Below are 19,201 nucleotides of genomic sequence, written 5' to 3'. Positions count from 1 at the left end.
TTGGTGGGAGAGAAATGCGCGCAGGCATGGGGAGAAGCCGAGAGATATCAATGGTTTGACTAAGCTTGTGGACAAGTATATGAGGTTGAAGCTTTTATCACTAAAGGGTAAAGGAGATCACTATGAAGAAGGTCTGATAACATGGTTTGGTGTGCAACCAAGCTCATGATTTGTATAGACAGATATTGGAAGTTTTCATAAGAAGTGTAGGCAAAACAGAGTAGCACTCTTGATGTAACACAGTTTTTTCTGAATAAAATTTAACATTTATTCAAAAAAAAAAAAAAAAAATTTAGGAAGTATTATGAAGTTTGACTAAATTACTTGACAAAAAATTAAAACGATGCTCATGAACCTGAATGAGAGTTTAATATACATTAATAAAATGAGAATTTGTTTACAATTTTAAAACAACACTAAAGGTCTTAGGTTTCAGTATATGAAAATTTAACCGAAAAAACTCAATATTTTCGTAGGGGTTAACCATAGATTTTGAAAAATTCAAAAATATGAAAATATTATTTTATGCATAGTTTCATCCTTCTGTAACAAATGATGAAGGTCAAAGAGGTTGGAACTTTGTTGTGTCTCCGTTTCTCTAGAGAATAGCGATTTTATCGTGGTTAGTCCACCAATTTAGGGAGTATTATGAAGTTTAACTAAATTACATGACAAAAAATTTAAACGATGCTCATGAACCATGAAAGAGAGTTTAATATACATTAATAAAAATGAAGAATATGTTTAGAAATTTTAAAACAACACTAAAGATCATAAGTTTCAGTATATAGAGAATTTACAGAAAAACTCAATATTTTCGTAGGGGGGGTTAACCCATAGATTTTGAGAAAAAATTCAAAAATATGAAAATATTTTTAATGCATAGTTTCATCCTTCTGTAACATATGGTGAAGGTCAAAGAGGTTTGCAACCTTTGTTGTCTACGTTTCTCTTGAGAATAGCGATTTTATCGTGGTTAGTCCACCAATTTAGGGAGTATTATGAAGTTTAACTAAATTACATGACAAAAAATTAAAACGATGCTTAAGAACCATGAAATAGAGTTTAATATACATTAATAAAAATGAAGAATGTGTTTAGAAACTTTAAAACAATACTAAAGATCATAGTTTTTCAAGTATATAGAGAATTTACCGAAAAAGTCAATATTTTCGTAGGGGTTAACCCATATATTTTGAAAAAATTCAAAAATATGAATATATTATTTTAATGCATAGTTTCATCCTTCTGTAACATATGATAAAGGTCAGAGAGGTTTGGAACCTTTGTTGTCTCCGTATCTCTAGAGAATAGCGATTTTATCGTGGTTAGTCCACCAATTTACAAAGTATTATGAAGGTTTACTAAATAAATTGACAAAAAATTAAAACGATGCTCATGAACCATGAAATAGAGTTTAATATACATTAATAAAAATGAACAATGTGTTTAGAAATTTTAAAACAACACTAAAGATCATAGGTTTCAGAATATAGAGAATTTACCGAAAAAGTCAATATTTTCGTAAGGGTTTAACCCATAGATTTTGAGAAAAATTCAAAATATAAAAATATTATTTTAATGCATTGTTTCATCCTTCTGTAACATATGATGAAGGTCAAAGAGGTTTGAAACCTTTGTTGTCTTTGTTTCTCTAGAGAATAACGATTATCGTGGTTATTCCACCAATTTAAGAAGTATTATGAAGCTTTACTAAATTAATTGACAAAAAATTAAAACGATGATCATGAACCATGAAAGAGAGTTTAATATACATTAATAAAAATGAAGAATGTGTTTATAAATTTTAAAACAACACTAAAGATCATAGGTTTCAGAATATAGAGAATTTACCGAAAAACTCAATATTTTCGTAGGGGTTAACCCATAGATTTTGAAAAAAATTCAAAAATATGAAAATATTATTTTAATGCATAGTTTCATCCTTCTGTAACAAATGATGAAGGTCAAAGAGGTTTGGAACTTTTGTTGTCTCCGTTTCTCTAGAGAATAGCGATTTTATCGTGGTTAGTCAACCAATTTAGGGAGTATTATGAAGTTTAACTAAATTACATGACAAAAAATCTAAACGATGCTCATGAACCATGAAAGAGAGTTTAATATACATTAATAAAAATGAAGAATATGTTTAGAAATTTTAAAACAACATTAAAGATCATAAGTTTCAGTATATAGAGAATTTACAGAAAAACTCAATATTTTCGTAGGGGGGGTTAACCCATAGATTTTGAGAAAAATTCAAAAATATGAAAATATTTTTAATGCATAGTTTCATCCTTCTGTAACATATGGTGAAGGTCAAAGAGGTTTGCAACCTTTGTTCTCTACGTTTCTCTTGAGAATAGCGATTTTATCGTGGTTAGTCCACCAATTTAGGGAGTATTATGAAGTTTAACTAAATTACATGACAAAAAATTAAAACGATGCTTAAGAACCATGAAAGAGAGTTTAATATACATTAATAAAAATGAAGAATGTGTTTAGAAATTTTAAAACAATACTAAAGATCATAGGTTTTCAAGTATATAGAGAATTTACCGAAAAAGTCAATATTTTCGTAGGGGTTAACCCATATATTTTGAAAAAAATTCAAAAATATGAATACATTATTTTAATGCATAGTTTCATCCTTCTGTAACATATGATGAAGGTCAGAGAGGTTTGGAACCTTTGTTGTCTCCGTATCTCTAGAGAATAGCGATTTTATCGTGGTTAGTCCACCAATTTACAATGCGGAGAAGAGATTGTTAGAGGAGGATATTTACTTATGGAGGAATGGGAATGATAAATTCAAGGAGAAGTTCTCAACTAGAGAGACATGGCAGATTATTCGAGAAAAGCACCAGCAGTATGATTGGCACAAGGCGGTTTGGTTCAAACATGCGACACCAAAATTCTCATTTATGGTCTGGATTGCAATGCGGGACAGACTATCAACAGGGGACAGAATGGCGCATTGGAATCTGAATGTTGATACTGCTTGTATTTTTTGCCAAGCTTCTATGGAGTCAGTTCATCATCTTTTCTTTGTGTGTCCTTTCTCAGAGCAAATTTGGAAGGAGCTAGCAAAGGGGATACTAGAGGATAGATATACTGTGAACTGGAATGAGATAACGAGGATTCTTATTGATGAAAGTCAGGGTATTATTACTCTCTTTACAATTAGATATTTATTTCAAGTGACAGTTCATAGCATATGGAGAGAGAGAAATAGGAGAAGGCATAGCGAGGCAGCTTCACCTCCTATTCTCATTTCCAAGTTAATTGACAAGACTGTGAGAAATAAGTTCTCAATCATTCAAAGGAAGGGGGATAAGAAGCTGGCAGGAGGGTTGCAATTCTGGTTTCTAACTAGAGAAAGGAGGCCTAGTAGGAGTGAGAGCTAGGTGCCCAGTAAGAGTGAGAGCTGGGTGGAAGAGGAGTCCTAGTAGGAGTGAGAGCTAGGTGCCCAGTAGGAGTGAGAGCTGGGTAGAGTTTGAGAAGTGAGAAGGTAGATGGATGTTATGAGGAGGTAGACGGGAAGAGTTAGAAGGAAAAGCTCCTATTTGTTTTTATCAAATCTTGTATAGAAAAATTTAGGAAAAATTACACATAGTTGTAACAAGGTATTTTCTTTTTTGAATTAAATTTAACATTCAATTCAAAAAAAAAAAAATTTACAAAGTATTATGAAGGTTTACTAAATAAATTGACAAAAAATTAAAACGATGCTCATGAACCATGAAATAGAGTTTAATATACATTAATAAAAATGAAGAATGTGTTTAGAAATTTTAAAACAACACTAAAGATCATAGGTTTCAGAATATAGAGAATTTACCGAAAAAGTCAATATTTTCGTAGGGGTTTAACCCATAGATTTTGAAAAAAATTTAAAATATAAAAATATTATTTTAATGCATTGTTTCATCCTTCTGTAACATATGATGAAGGTCAAAGAGGTTTGAAACCTTTGTTGTCTTTGTTTCTCTAGAGAATAACGATTATTGTGGTTATTCCACCAATTTAAGAAGTATTATGAAGTTTTACTAAATTAATTGACAAAAAATTAAAACGATGCTCATGAACCATGAAAGAGAGTTTAATATACAATAATAAAAATGAAGAATGTGTTTAGAAATTTTAAAACAACACTAAAGATCATAGGTTTCAGAATATAGAGAATTTACCGAAAAAGTCAATATTTTTGTAGGGGTTAACCCATAGATTTTGAGAAAAATTCAAAAATATGAAAATATTATTTTATTGCAACGTTTCATCCTTTTGTAACATATGATGAAGATCAAAGAGGTTTGTAACATTTGTTGTCTCCGTTTCTCTTGAGAATAGTGATTTTATCGTGGTTAGTCCATCAATTTAGGAAGTATTATGAAGTTTTATTAAATTAATTAACAAAAAATTAAAACGATGCTCATGAACCATGAAAGAGAGTTTAATATACATTAATAAAAATGAAGAATGTGTTTAGAAATTTTAAAACAACACTAAAGATCATAGGTTTCAGTATATAGAGAATTTTTCGAAAAACTCAATATTTTCGTAGGGGTTAACCCATAGATTTTGAAAAAAATTCAAAATATGAAAATATTATTTTATTGCATAGTTTCATCCTTCTGTAACATATGATGAAGATCAAAGAGGTTTGTAACCTTTGTTGTCTTCGTTTCTCTTGAGAATAGTGATTTTATCATGGTTAGTCCACCAATTTAGGAAGTATTATGAAGTTTTATTAAATTAATTAACAAAAAATTAAAACGATGCTCATGAACCATGAAAGAGAGTTTAATATACATTAATAAAAATGAAGAATGTGTTTAGAAATTTTAAAACAACACTAAAGATCATAGGTTTCAGTATATAGAGAATTTTTCGAAAAACTCAATATTTTCGTAGGGGTTAACCCATAGATTTTGAGAAAAATTCAAAAATATGAAAATATTATTGTAATGCATAGTTTCATCCTTCTGTAACATATCATGAAGGTCAAAGAGGTTTGGAACCTTTGTTGTCTCCGTATCTCTAGAGAATAGCGATTTTATCGTGGTTAGTCCACCAATTTAGGAAGTATTATGAAGTTTTAATAAATTAATTGACAAAAAATTAAAAAGATGCTCATGAACCATGAAAGAGAGTTTAATATAAATTAATTAAAATGAAGAATGTGTTTAGAAATTTTTAAAAAACACTAAAGATCATAGGTTTCTGTATATAGAGAATTTACCGAAAAACTCAATATTTTCGTAGGGGTTTAACCCATAGATTTTGAGAAAAATTCAAAAATATGAAAATATTATTTTAATGCATTATTTCATCCTTCTGTAACAAATGATGAAGGTCAAAGAGGTTTGGAACCTTTGTTGTCTCTGTATCTCTAGAGAATAGCGATTTTATCGTGGTTAGTCCACCAATTTAGGAAGTATTATGATGTTTTAATAAATTAATTGACAAAAAATTAAAAAGATGCTCATGAACCATGAAAGAGAGTTTAATATACATTAATAAAAATGAAGAATGTGTTTAGAAATTTTAAAACAACACTAAAGATCATAGGTTTCAGTATATAGAGAATTAGCAATTTTAGCTTTTGTTTTTATCACTAAACTTTATTCCCTCTGTTTTATTTTAATTATCGTTATAGGTTTATGCACACAAATTAAGTAAACATATGATTTTGTATTTTCCAAAACAAAAACACAATTACCTATACACCTAACCCTTTTTCAATCAACAGAAAAATAAAATAGAAAATCTTATTAATAAATTTTGCAATGAAACTCTAAAACGACACTTATTTTGAAACGGAAATTTTTCTCTACATCGACAATTAAATCAAAACGGAGGGATTACTTTCTCATTACTGAGAGCAACTAGCTTATTTTTTAGATCACTAAACTTTACTTTCTAATTACTGAGAGCAACTTAGCTTGTTTTTTTCTTATTATCCTCGTATTTTTTTCTCATCTCAAAACAATTATGTCAACAAATTTTTTGTCAGACCTCCGATCTCTTAATGGTATCTATTTTGCCAGTTTATACTATGCCTGTTCATACCTCCTTGCATTCAACTAGTGCAAAATTCATAATTTCATTATGTATATTTCTCTAAACCTTCCCTTATTCTGTAGCTAGTCATGGTGATAAAACCTAGGTCATCTACGCTTCTAAGTAACCACAAACACTTTATTAAGTGTTTTTTGGAAAATGTTAACCGTCTGGGAATCTACTCTTCTCAAACCTAAAATCTCAAAGATAGTTCCTGAGAAACTCAAGTAGCAATTTGCATACTAGTCATAGTGATAGTTATCTACAATGGATATATTAAAAAACAATTATAGCAAAAACAAAAAAAATATTAGAAAAATATATTTTGTATAAAAAAATAGAAAAAATAAATTTTTGAAATAAGGTTTCTTTAGATTTAAACTTATCAAGTAATGTATAATAGATTGAGGGGATCAAAGATCTCTTTAGATTGGAAATAACTATTTTGAAATATGTCAGTCAAATGAAAATCAATACAAAGCAGATATAAAAAGAAAATAATATATAAAAATATAATGAATAACGAAAATATCTCTAGATTGAGAACAAAATATTTGAAACGAAATTTAGAGATGGGCAGATAAAAATTGATACAAATCAGATTAGGAATAATATGAATAACGCAAATATCCATCTAGATTAGGAACAAAATATGTGAAATGTATCCGCCAATAGTAACTAATAGTCTAATAAAAATCTGATTTTGTTTTTCTTTTCCTTCTTATAATGGCTAAACTAAAATCAGATTCTGTTTGAATCTTAATTAAAATCGATAAAAGAAACTCAAAGATATAAAGCAAAGGTGATATATTGAATTGATAAGAAAAAGAGGTAATATATTTACAATACCATGAAGATAAATTGCAAGACTGGATTCATGAGCTTCCTAATGATTGCTTCAGTACTCATCATATTTCTCGTGGCTCCAGGTATTCCGTATATGATTGCAGATCTCATCATATCTATTTAATAGCAAACTATGCAAAATATCATACACATTATATACTATTTTGTATCTCTATATTATACACATTATTATATACTAATATCTCAATACTCTTTTCTTTATTTTGGTTTCGGTGAAATGTAGAAAAAGTTGAAGCCGAGCCACAATGCATTGGACTGTGTGGAATGATTTTTGACTGTCCGACTGCTTGCATCAGGATGGGATACCAATCTGGCCAATGCGTTGGCTGGGAAAATCCGGATCAATGTTGTTGTGACCATTAAATGTTTCATATCTGAACACTGATAATCATAATAAATTTCTGCTATTAGAATATATCTATAAGCGTCTGAGTTGTTGGCATTTGACAAATTTGATTTTTTTTTAATGGAAACCAACATCATTTAAATATTATCATATACTACTTGAATTTGATATTTAAAACCACACTTAAGTTGGCTTCATGCATGCGGCGGTTTTTGAAGCATTTGGGAACCAAAGCGCAGATGTCCGAAAGGTAAAAATCAAATCGGGAATTTAAAGAAAGCTTTAAAGAAACTTTTGACTTTGCGACCAGTAACTTACTCTCGTGTGTTTTTTTGGTGTTGTTGTTGTTGCAGACAGTGGTGTTCTGTCTCGTAGACATATATATAATGATAGTCTTACCAAAAAAAAAAAAAAAGAATATATATATATATATATATAATGATTGGGAAAGCATTCCGTATTTGGAAGGTCTAAACAGTACACAGGTTCGCCTAGTGACCATCTACGCAAACAGGATCTCACAGGCTAGAACCGGTGCCCCTATCGACCCAGACACCTAACGAGCCACTTTGTGCTCCTGGTTCATTGGGTTTTCCCCTAGTGTCTTGAGGAGGCACACACAACTGGCGTTTCGTAATTCTTTTTTGATGAAATGTTTGTAAGCATTCTAATGGGCAGCTACGGTTTAAATATCGTTTCTTGTTCCCGCCGAATCCAAAACTTCCTCGAAGTCATGCATGCAGGCAGGGAGGCTTTAAGTTTCAATGGACCCTATTCAAATATTGGAATGTACCCTTACTTTACCCACTTTGATATGTAATATGTGTGAGATATCAAACTAAGTCCCACGTTAGAGGCAAATGTGTTCGATTGTTAGTCTCAGTCACATTAGTTTCTTTTTCATAACCATGATAATTACATGTTAAGGATTTAAATATCTCTCTGATTGATACATGCTGACTGGGAAGAAGATGATCCTGAAGCCTGAGATATGTTGTTGCAACTAATAAGCTCCATCACTAAACATTATTGCATGTCTAATCTTTTTGAAATAAATAAGAAAACATTAGTTAATGAATTTTTAATACAGTTTTGATCGGCTTTTTATCATTCTTGAAAACTCACAACACATGGAAACCGTTCTTGTTAATGCGATTTAGCATTTAGTGTGTATAGTGGCACACACTATTGGTTAAATGAATAGTCATGCTTGGTCAACATCATGTTACATCGTTTACTGCTTCTCCTCCATTATATTACAAACCCATTTGAACTAATTTGATTTGTCTTATTAAACGAACCGGGTGGTAAAGGAGGAGAAACAGTAACATGTTCGTTGGCCAAACCAAACATCACATGACTAAAAAAAGAGACCCTTCTTCTTCTTTAGAATCCTTGTCCTCATGAGTCATGATATGCAATCTCATGTGCTTCTTGTCTCTTCCATGTTTCCTTCTTAAGTTCCACATGTCCCTACCACATTCACTTCCTTTACTCACTTATCCAATCACACCATTTCACTATTGATTCCTTTGGAAGTAACCCCACCAAGTACTAAGCTTTCATTTAGTTTTTTTTTAAAGACCACTAGAAGCAAAGATAAACGACTAAAGAAACAACTTTATATCAACGGAGGTGACAAGAAGAATATTCATACAACTTTATATTACACTTGAGGGCGTTTAAACTAGGCCTCCGCATCCAATAGGGAAGAGTGTTATATCGCATGAACCCCAAAAGTTAAAATAAAGAAGAAAACGAGAGGCTGAGAGATTCGGTAAAACTTATCGCCAAGAAAATGGTTTACTGATTATTTGATCTATTAACACCTGCGACCGGCTCTGCAGTTAAGAGCACCAGAGTAAGAGGTCATGGTGCCTACGAGTGAGGATGATTTGGCCGACAAACTCGAAGCTCTGGCGTAGCCGGCTCCAGCTCCAGCCCCAGACCGTGTGAAAAATGCTCCGTTTAAGAAAAGATCTCCTTCTGATCTCCAATTCCAGTGCTTCCATTTTGATTGTCCCGTGTACTCCCTCTTAGTCACCTGCCATTCACCAATCATCAATCTCATTGCAATCAAATCTTGTTAAAAAAATCAATGGCACACCATCAACATGGTTTGGCATCAATACACTTGAAAAAAATCGAAGCATACCTCCTTAGCAAATGGGTTTACTGGGGCAAGAAATCGATTCCCCTGACTGTTGATAGTCGGACCAGCACTACCACCAATAGCATACATTTCCCAGTGTGTGTAGTCGTTGTTCACTACATGGAAGTATCCATGCCTACACCTGCAAACACCATATATATCTTCATTCGTCTTTACAATCTACACAACTTGTCAAACCATACAAGTAGCAGAGCTTGAGGTTCGGTTATGTACCTTGGCATTCTCTGGATAAGACCCTCACCAAAATGGTTGTAAGCAATTGTAACTTGCATCACTTTGTCCCTTGTGTATGAATCACTATGCCCCAACAACATAACCTAAACAACACGCAACCGTTACTAAACCCCTAATTCTCAATTCCAATAAACCCTATAAAATGTGAAACTTTAGTTATAGAGTAAAAACTTTTTAAATTAATAATTTTAGAACTATAATATTTTATTACTTAATAATTAACAAAAAAATATTTTATAGAATTGTAAATTTTGATACATGTTTTATGTAAAAATAAAAAGAATATTTGACTTTACCATACATATATTGATTAAATTTTATAGATACAAATTTACATTGTTATTATTTGATTACTTGGTACTAAAAATATGAACGGTAATAAATTATTTTGAAATGTTTAAAGATAGTCACTATTTTAAAATAAAAAACAAATGATACAATATATTAGTAATATTTCTATAAACATTCCAATAAAGAAAAAAATCTATTCATCCAACAAAAGGAGAGAGAGGGATTCGAACCATTATATATGTTATTTATTAGTTTATATTTACAGTGAAAATTATATTCCAAAAGTTTTTTCAAAATTTTATTATCTTATTATATTTTACACTGATCCAACTTGGAATAGGTGAAATTTATTAATTTATTATTTATCTAGAATTAATTTATAGAATTTCTACAATACCTCATTGTGGTGAGTGAAGAAGTTGTTAGAGACCGTAATCGCAGTGGAGCTCATAACGGCATCCACAAGCCCATCAGCGCAATTCGAGAGCGAGTTATGATCAATCCAAATATGACTCGACCCAAAGATGGAGATGGCGTCACCATCAGCCATCGATCTCCACCCGTAATGCGACGGTGAGCTTCTCACCATCGCGTTACCCGTGGGCTTACAATCATGAATATGAATCCCATGAACAATAATGTTGGTCACGTACTGGATCGTGAGGCACGCGCCGTTGGCGATGTGGACGTTGACGCCGCGGCCGTCGATGGTCTTGAAGCTGTTCATGATCAGCTCCTGCTTTAGGGTTATGACCATGTCGCGCTTGAAGACGATCCAGAGCGGCTCGTTCTGGATCACGGCGTGGCGGAGCGTTCCCGGGACGGGGGTGACGGGATCGTCGTCGTTGGGGTCGGTCACGACGTAGTAGCGGCCGTCGCGGCCGCCGATCGCGTTGCGGCCGAATCCGATCGAGCAGTCGGCGAGGCGTTTGCGGCGGAGCTGCCATTTGCGGTCGCAGCGCCAGCAGTCGTCGATTGGGTTGCCGGTGGCGCAGGAGAAGTAGCCTAAGCGTCTCCGCTCCGTGCTGTTGCGAATGCTCCTGTATCGATCACGATCAGCGAGTGGTCGAATTAGTGAAATAGATTTTTGAATTTTTTTTTACTGGATAATTAATCACCAGACATTTGTACATTCTCTGTAAAAAATAAAAATGTCTTTATTAGGTAAAAAGGTAAAAGAAAAACATTATCCGAAAATTATTAAAAAAATCAAGAAATTGAATCTATCACATTGTTGTCTAAATATTATATGGTTAAAACTCATAATTTATGTCGATAACAATACTATTAATAATGTATACTTCGAATAAGACATTCCCTCTCTTTTACAAAGATAGATGTTTAGAAAATATTATTTCACAAACTTAGATTGTTTTTTTTCTATTTTTATGCATAAATTGTAAATTTTAACAAATTAATTGAGATTATTTAAATGCTATTGACTGAATATTTTTGAAAACTGAACATTATAAGAAATTATGTATTTATAATAAAAATTTAATATGTTTTTTTTGGCATGTGTGAAAACATTAAAAAAAATCTATTTATGAAAACGAAGGCAGTATAGTTTAATTGCTCTTTTTGGATGCTCATATACATTGATTAATATAAGAAAATACCAAATACTCCCTCTGTTTTTAAAAGATGTATATTCTAGATTTTTCACATATATTAAGAAAACTCATTAAATATGCATTGTTTTTTGTGAATAACAATTTTCCATAACTTTTAGCCAATAGAAATTCAATAAACACCATTAATTTTTTTGAAACTTACAATTTTTCATAAAATCATACATTGAAAAGGTAAAAAATGTATCTTTTTGAAACAATTTTTTTTTCCAGAACATACATCTTTTAGGAACAGAGGGAGTATTTATCAATAACCATTATGATTTTTATAGAATAAAATGGAGAAATATAATTGATGATATACATAGTTTGATTGATATGTTTAAGATATCAAACATAAGCTTCTATATTTCGTTTTCCGAATATGTAGTATGATATGCTTAAAAAAATCGATTTACCAGTGTGAAATGTATTTTTATTAGAGCATAAAACAGCCACTACAAACTCTACAGAAAACCACAAAGACAGAGGCAACTCCACATAAAGTAAGAAACCCATGAAAGGGTTTGGGTCCATGGGACCATGAACCATGGTTGGGGTTAAATGATCTCATAGCTTGTAATATTTCTCAATGGTATATATATGATTATTGCTTAACCTTCGTTGACCAAAAGTTTTATTGTACTGAAAATCAAAACAGATAACAAAAATCTTATATATGTGAATAAGCTTTTCGTTCTGTTATCTAATCGGTTTAAAGAAAAATCCAAGTTAAAAAGACAACACATGTCATGAAGTGTACGCGTCACTGCATGTGGCATGAGCATGTGCAAGGGTCTGGCCAATCATTTGTTGCAAAGATTAATATTGAAAAACATTACACATGTTATCAAGCCTGGACCAATGCTACAATAATACATACAACATCATTCACTACCTAAAATATCATACTTCTTTCTAATATTTAGATACTCTTAGCATTATTGCCTTTTATGACGAATCCACGATGGACTTGCATGTGAGGATTATGAGAATAAGAAAAAGGTCACATGTATATAGAAAATGATCTGTATTCGTAGAATATATTTTGTTTAAAGAGAAACTCACATGTCCACCATGGCAGCTACTTCCTCTGGTTTCTCAACTGCATGTTCATGCCATGTTTCATTCGACCTGGAAAGCATATAATAAACAATCTAACAATTACAGTCTCATCTATAACGATGATATATAATTATACTATAAATTATTAACAGTTTCCTGTTCTTTAGGAGTGGAATAAATATACAATCTACACTACGATCATAGTGATGAAAATGATCTCTTTGTTTGTTTTAAAAACTCTCATCAACCACTGGTATATAGAACTTCTGTAAGTTTTATATTTATGAGAGAAAACTGGCATTCTTTTCACCGTTGATGAATCATGTAACTAAGCTTAGTTGATTGGTTCCATTAACTATATAATACGTAAGAGTTAAGCTAGAAAATCGTCAATGTACAAATAAAAACAAATACGATGTTACACCAAAAAAAACAAATACGATGATGTTATTAATAAGTGATACCTGGATGAATTAACGCCGATAAACAGCGTTGTTACAAGTAATGCCGAAGCAAAGAAGATAAGTTTTGTGACAGCCATTGTTATGACTGTGTTCTTCTTGCTCTGTTCTGTCTCTGTGTCTCTGCTTGAAGCAGAGATTTTTCTCGAGATAAAAAAGAAAGGAAAAGGAATAGGAGAAGAAGCGTAGAAGAAAGGCTACGAGAGAGAAGTTATTATATAAGAAGGCTGCGTAGCCCATCACCATTAGCTTATTGGTAAATTCATTGGAAAAGAACAATAAAATATAGAATCAAAAAAGAAAATATCTAATACTAGTAAAGCATATAAAATAAGTATATAGTTTTATATACAGCGATGTTATATATATCCTATGATTGCTATCTATCTATGGTTTTTTAATACAGCGATGTTATTCCCTTTCTCATACGTTTTCTTTTAGCACTGTATACACTTGAATTACAAAGATTGTGAATCATGAGAAAAACACAAAAAATATGTGTAGTTTTTTCCTCAAAATATACAATTACAATTGATATATAGGCTATAATAATGTATTAAAATGACAATATAAGGATGGGAAATGGATTAGATTTCTAAAAGCATTTTTATTCTTATAAAAATTGGAAACACATGTGTATGTGTACTTGGCACAAATGTAAGTGTTTAGTGAGATGCCAATAATGAGTTGGCCAACAACAGTATCATGTCATGTGATTGGTATTCCTCACCTCTCTTTTTCTCTAGCAAACTTATTGGATAAATAATTTGTTAGAGACAATGAAAGGAAAAATACAAATTTATAATTATAATCATATAAGACAGCTAATTAAAACAGTAGGTCTCATAGTGTCTGGATAACTTTTCCATCCTTAGTGCAGCGTATTGACTTTTCCCCATGTGAGCACTGTAGTACCTTATGGTCATTACAAAGGTAATCACAATTTTTAACTGCTAATAATGGTATATAATTATGCAATAATTAACTAATCATGGTTTGATAAGCAGACAATCATTGAGTTGAGTTGTTTCTGCACACCATTCCACAGAAGTTGCATCTCAAGACACTGAAAAAAAATGCCATATGACATTTAAAATTCAAACACATCTTTGTTTTCGTTTTATGACAAATCAAAAATTTATATGCATCAACTAAACATTAAAATTCCCAAGTATTTTTCACAACTTTTCCTGAGTGAGTTGTTGTAGAACCAAAACCAAGGAACATGAAAAATAAAACAAACATACAACAAGAGGTCACAACAATGCACAAGAGTCAATGAGGAGAAAATTACGAACAGCCAAAGCATCTTCTAAACGATAGGAAGCTCGATGGTTCAGGGATAGGATCCGAAACATTCTGTCTCATACTCGGAAGATGTTTGAAGAAGGCCTTCACAGCTCCAGCCACACCATCCTCGTCCTTCATCGCCTTTGCTAGTGTCTCTGCACTGCTCTTCACCTGTTCCCAATTATACACATGCTCAGTTTCATTATTAAACCACAGTGGCATTACCATGATCATATCCGGGGATGAGCATACAAACCTTATCGTCAAGCATGAAATTAATGGCATCTTCAAGCTTATGGAGTGAGAATTCGTCTACTGGGATTGGTGAAGGACCTACTCCTCTAGCGTGCACTCGTTCTCCCCAAAAAGGTTGGTCTCCAAAAAAAGGCACTATTGTAGTTGGGCACTGTGTTGTTTAAGAAAAAAAGCAAGACACTTCCATATTAACTACTAAAGTCCCAATCTCATGAAGCAGATTATTCTCGCTTACACTCAAAATTAACTTACAGCTGCTTTAAGACCTGCAGCCGTTGTTCCAGCACCTCCATGATGAACCTGAAAGTAGAAGAACAACAAATTTCAAATAAGAGACTAGACAAAGCAACAAGATGTTCAGGGACTAAACTACGAGGAGTTCAAGATTAGTATAGACATACCACTGCCTTGCATCTTGGGAATAACCAGTCATGTGGGACATTATCCAACAAGTAAACAAAGTCCTTCGGTTCTTTCACTGCATGAAAGCCACATCAAACATGTATTAATACCAAACAGGCAAGCATGCAATAAAGGAAGGTAATACGGATTATAGAAAGAGTAGACCCTACAGTTTCCAAGGCCACCCCAGCCTTTGTTGATGATTCCTCTCTGTTTGGTTCTTTGAAGTGCTTCCACAATTATTTCAGTCATTGTCTCTGGTTCTTGGACAGGCTAATAAACAAACAACGGTGGAGACATCATTTTCAGTTTCCTCTAGAAAATACTATTAAGGTGAAGAAAAAAAAAACTCACGAGACTACCAAAGCCGATGTAAATAGGTTTGTCACCAGCTTCTAGCCATTCCACAAGTTCTGCAGGAGGTTCATAGTTTGATGCAAGATCAAGGAAGCAGAATCCCACTACATCTATTTGTGGTCCCCAGTCTGAAAATAAATTGAAGAGTTTGAATCTAAAATTTCTATTTATCAAAAATGAAGAAAAGCATTCATGAGTGAGTTCATAAGAGACACTATACCTTTGGGCTTTGGGACTAGATGAGGACTCCACATATATCCATATGGAATGTTAGAGCCAGAGCTTTGTGTTCCACTTAGATATGTAACAGGCCGCAGCTTCAGTTTCTTTTTCCTAAGATCATTAATCATGTCCCTTATCCCAAGCCAGATCAATGAATCCACGATTTGATACGAAAGCTGAAAATTGCATTAAGTCAATGTCAAGTTTTATAGCAAACTAATCGGATAATAACTGAGTAAACAAAGTCTCACTCTGTATCCTGCTGGTTGCTTGACACGTGACAAAGGGTGTGGAAACTCACTGGTTGGCCTGTATCATTGTTTAATAACAGAAAGACAGTGAATGATTCTGAACAGAGAGAATATAAGAAGTAACATTCATTCAACACAAGACTTACGTCCAAGGCATGGTGAAAAATACGTGTATCGGTATCCTTAGTGCTTCTGCCACATGTGTATGTCCTGTAATGGCGAATCTATGATAAGGCAGGAAGCCAGGGAAACAAAACATCTCAATGCTTCTTCACATTCAAAAAGCTACAGAAACTAACCATATGCTGGAGGATTGGCGATAATTGCGTCGGCTTTAAAGGAGATGCCAGAATCTGGATCAGGTTCTTTACATGCTGGAAGCAGAGAGTTTATGATGTCCTTCATTTGGTTTCGTTGAACCGGAATCTCTGAAGGGCCTGATGGTAAAAACCCCTTGTTCTTAACCATATCTGTACACAATGTCAAGGAAACCAATGAATAGCTAATAACCTTTAAAGCTACACAGAGATTAAGTAAAAAGGAAGAAGAACAGAAGAATGGGAATGTTTGGTTAATACATACACTCAGCTAGCACTTTTGGATCTCCACCTAAAGGATAAAACTCCAAACCAGCAGTCAAAACAAAATCTTTGAAATTCGCATGAGTTGCAAGTCTAACTCTATGCCCATAGTCCTGCACAAAATAAAAATAAAAATTAAATAAAATTTCTACATTAATTATGAACAAGAAAGAACGAAGAATCAAGAGAAATATACTACAACACCAAAAAAAAATTCAAAATATAAAATTAATAAGGTATGTGCCAAACCTGAAGGCGTTTGGCTATTGCAACAAAGGGCTGAACATCACCACGAGTTCCAACGATCAGCATCACAATCTGCATAGGAGGGATATACTGAAGATCAACCCCATCAATAGACTCATCAGGACAAACACCGTTTTTGGAATCTTCTTCACGGTCTACAGCAATAGGCTGTGGGATAACATCTGCCGGAACTTCAAACTCAACAGTCCCATCATGTTTCACCGTAGCTATACGGTTCAACAATTTCAGCTGCCAAAAAAAAAGACATTTAAAAAAAAAAAAGACTTTCATTACTAAAAATAGAAGATTTACAACCCAAGAATAGAATGTTTTGTACCTTCTTCCCTGCAGAGAGTCTGTCATCGAAAATCTTAGCGGCGTCCTCGGCGAGAATGTGAGTAACTTTCTCTTTCTGCTGTTGCCTCTCAGTCTTTGATTTATCTAACCTAGGCTTTGACGCTGATGATGATGATTCAGCTTTATCGCTACTCGAAGAACCCTCCACAGGCATTGTCCATACTCTAGCAAAGCTTTTACTCCCACCACCTGGAAAAAAAAAACCCCACAAACCCCAAATCATCAAAACCACGCAAGTGCGGAGTTCTAGAGCCATTTTTATTTTTTTTGAATAACCCGGTGTATCCTGGCCCCACCAAGATGGTCCAGACTAGCTGCGAGTGTCCGTAGCAGCCTACGTTATCGGCCGAAGGAGCCCAGATGTTAAATTTTGCCCCCAGTGGCCAGCGGGAGAACCCTCGCTGAAGCTCCCGCAAGACCACTGGGCCGTCCTCGCTTGGTTCTAGAGCTATTTTTAACAGCCTAGAGTCTAAAAAATCGTTCCTTTTAGGTCCTATTTGCTGACTAGGCGCCGATTTTTAGAACATTAATTTTCAAAACCATCCAAAAAAGGATTGGATCCAAAGAAAGGAATCAACTTTAAGCCTATCCAACTCTGCCTTGGGTTCAATCAGCTAAGATAAAACGAGAGATTACCTGAAGATTCAGCCACTGCGTTGTCGTCGGTAACAGCAGACTCTAGTTTGGTCTCCACTACTTCAGAGCCATTGACGACGACGACGCCGCTGCAACTGCCTCCGTCTTCAATCTCCTCGATTTTGACGGAAGCGCGGTCTGAGCTTGAAGATGACGATGAAGAAGAGGAGGAAGAAGCTCTGCCGAGTTTGGCCGGCGATGTTTCCGGCGGCATCGTATCCTCTCTCTCTCTCTCTATCTCTAACTACTCTCCACGATCTGGATCCTCAACTTTATAAAGTATGCTCCTTCGTCCTCGGTGTATATCGAATTTGCGTAAGCGTGTTTGTGAATCCCAGAAAGTATAAATTATACGATTCTTTTCTTGCAATACTTCGAAATTTAAAAAAAAAAAAGAAAAAAAAAATGTTCGATTGTGTTTTTAACACACTCTCTTGGGAGAGAGATAAGCGGCACGTTCGGACAAAAGGGGAAGATGGCTGCGTGGTGGTTCGGTCCGGTTAAGGCTACGATTTCGTAAATAACTTTCGGAGTGATGGGTAATTCGGTCAATTTCAAAGTAGAATCAACTGGCTGGAAATAAATAAATATTCCTTGAAACGCTGTCGTATCTGTGGACAGCGAATCTCTATACTCTACTGTCATTTCGTATTTTACGTCTTTGTCGGCTTTCCCCTTTTCCCACTCTCCCTGTGACCTGAATATAGATTAGATTCACAATTAAGATACTTCCATATTTATTTAAGCCCAGAAATTTGAATTACATTTGTTGAAAAAAAAATGTTGCGGAGACAGGATCCTAATGCATATAGATACAAATGGTCGACGTAAGACCATGTATGGGGGCTGACGCTTGTCCAGTGCCGCTTATTGAACAGGGTTCTATGGTCGGTCTTCTCCTTTTGATCTCCGGAGATCTTTCCTGTGACCTTGAAACCCTTCGTTTTGGGTTTATGTTCCGGCACACGGTGGCTCTTTATGCACGGTGTGGCCGGCTCTCGACTCCGGCGGTCTTTCCTTTCTCTTCGGTGATGCCGTCCGGCTACTGACTCCGGCGTCGTACTTGTCCTTTCAGTCACGGCGGCTGGCTCTTACTCCGGGTTATCCCGGATTGTTTGGCTTCATCATGATCTACGATTCGAGCTTCTTGTTCATTTATTTGAGCTTCGATCTTGGGACGATTGTTCTTCCTCTCCTTTTGTTAAGGTTTTTGCATCTTCAAGCTTATTCTCATCATAAAAGACGCCTGGTTTTAATGTCGAGGGTAATCGGATCCTTGGAGAACGTTCGTTTGCAAATGGATCACTTATCTATTCGTAGATCTGTCGGCTTGAGTCTTCTCTACGACGGGTGCTCGTTGTTGAGCCACTTTCCCATCATCGTGTGATTGAGTTCTCTCTCTTGATGATTGGAATCCGGTAAAGAATTCTCTGTCTGGTGTTGAGGTGCGTCTTGTTTGGTCGCCCTCTGTGCGCTGATCTTGTCTTATCGTTG

General features: G+C 34.2%; 3 protein-coding genes across 3 annotated transcripts; 1 reads left to right on the top strand and 2 right to left on the bottom strand.

The window, feature by feature from the left end:
• Positions 1–5,378: 5,378 nt before the first annotated feature.
• LOC103870711 (putative defensin-like protein 73) lies at positions 5,379–7,420 on the top strand. The gene is made up of 2 exons (XM_018659093.2): positions 5,379–6,992; positions 7,154–7,420. The coding sequence occupies exons 1-2, from the start codon at positions 6,914–6,916 to the stop codon at positions 7,291–7,293; spliced, it is 219 nt and encodes a 72-aa protein (XP_018514609.1). The 5' UTR covers positions 5,379–6,913; the 3' UTR covers positions 7,294–7,420.
• A 1,456-nt stretch (positions 7,421–8,876) lies between these two features.
• Positions 8,877–13,371, bottom strand: LOC103870710 (probable pectate lyase 8). Its single transcript, XM_009148869.3, has 6 exons — positions 13,114–13,371; positions 12,653–12,718; positions 10,372–11,014; positions 9,663–9,766; positions 9,432–9,570; positions 8,877–9,320 (listed from the first exon to the last, which is right to left on the bottom strand). Exons 1-6 carry the CDS (start codon positions 13,188–13,190, stop codon positions 9,099–9,101), a joined length of 1,251 nt encoding a protein of 416 aa, XP_009147117.2. The 5' UTR covers positions 13,191–13,371; the 3' UTR covers positions 8,877–9,098.
• Positions 13,372–14,227: 856 nt separating this feature from the next.
• Positions 14,228–18,253, bottom strand: LOC103870709 (sterol 3-beta-glucosyltransferase UGT80A2). Its single transcript, XM_009148868.3, has 14 exons — positions 17,708–18,253; positions 17,052–17,260; positions 16,718–16,963; positions 16,470–16,581; positions 16,187–16,357; positions 16,034–16,097; positions 15,888–15,945; positions 15,635–15,812; positions 15,412–15,542; positions 15,228–15,330; positions 15,057–15,133; positions 14,908–14,955; positions 14,657–14,806; positions 14,228–14,571 (listed from the first exon to the last, which is right to left on the bottom strand). The coding sequence occupies exons 1-14, from the start codon at positions 17,919–17,921 to the stop codon at positions 14,401–14,403; spliced, it is 1,932 nt and encodes a 643-aa protein (XP_009147116.1). The 5' UTR covers positions 17,922–18,253; the 3' UTR covers positions 14,228–14,400.
• Between the last annotated feature and the right edge of the window lie 948 nt (positions 18,254–19,201).

Source organism: Brassica rapa, chromosome A05, assembly GCF_000309985.2.
Source record: "Brassica rapa cultivar Chiifu-401-42 chromosome A05, CAAS_Brap_v3.01, whole genome shotgun sequence".
Lineage (NCBI taxonomy): Eukaryota > Viridiplantae > Streptophyta > Magnoliopsida > Brassicales > Brassicaceae > Brassica > Brassica rapa.
This window is presented reverse-complemented; position numbering and strand designations above follow the sequence as displayed.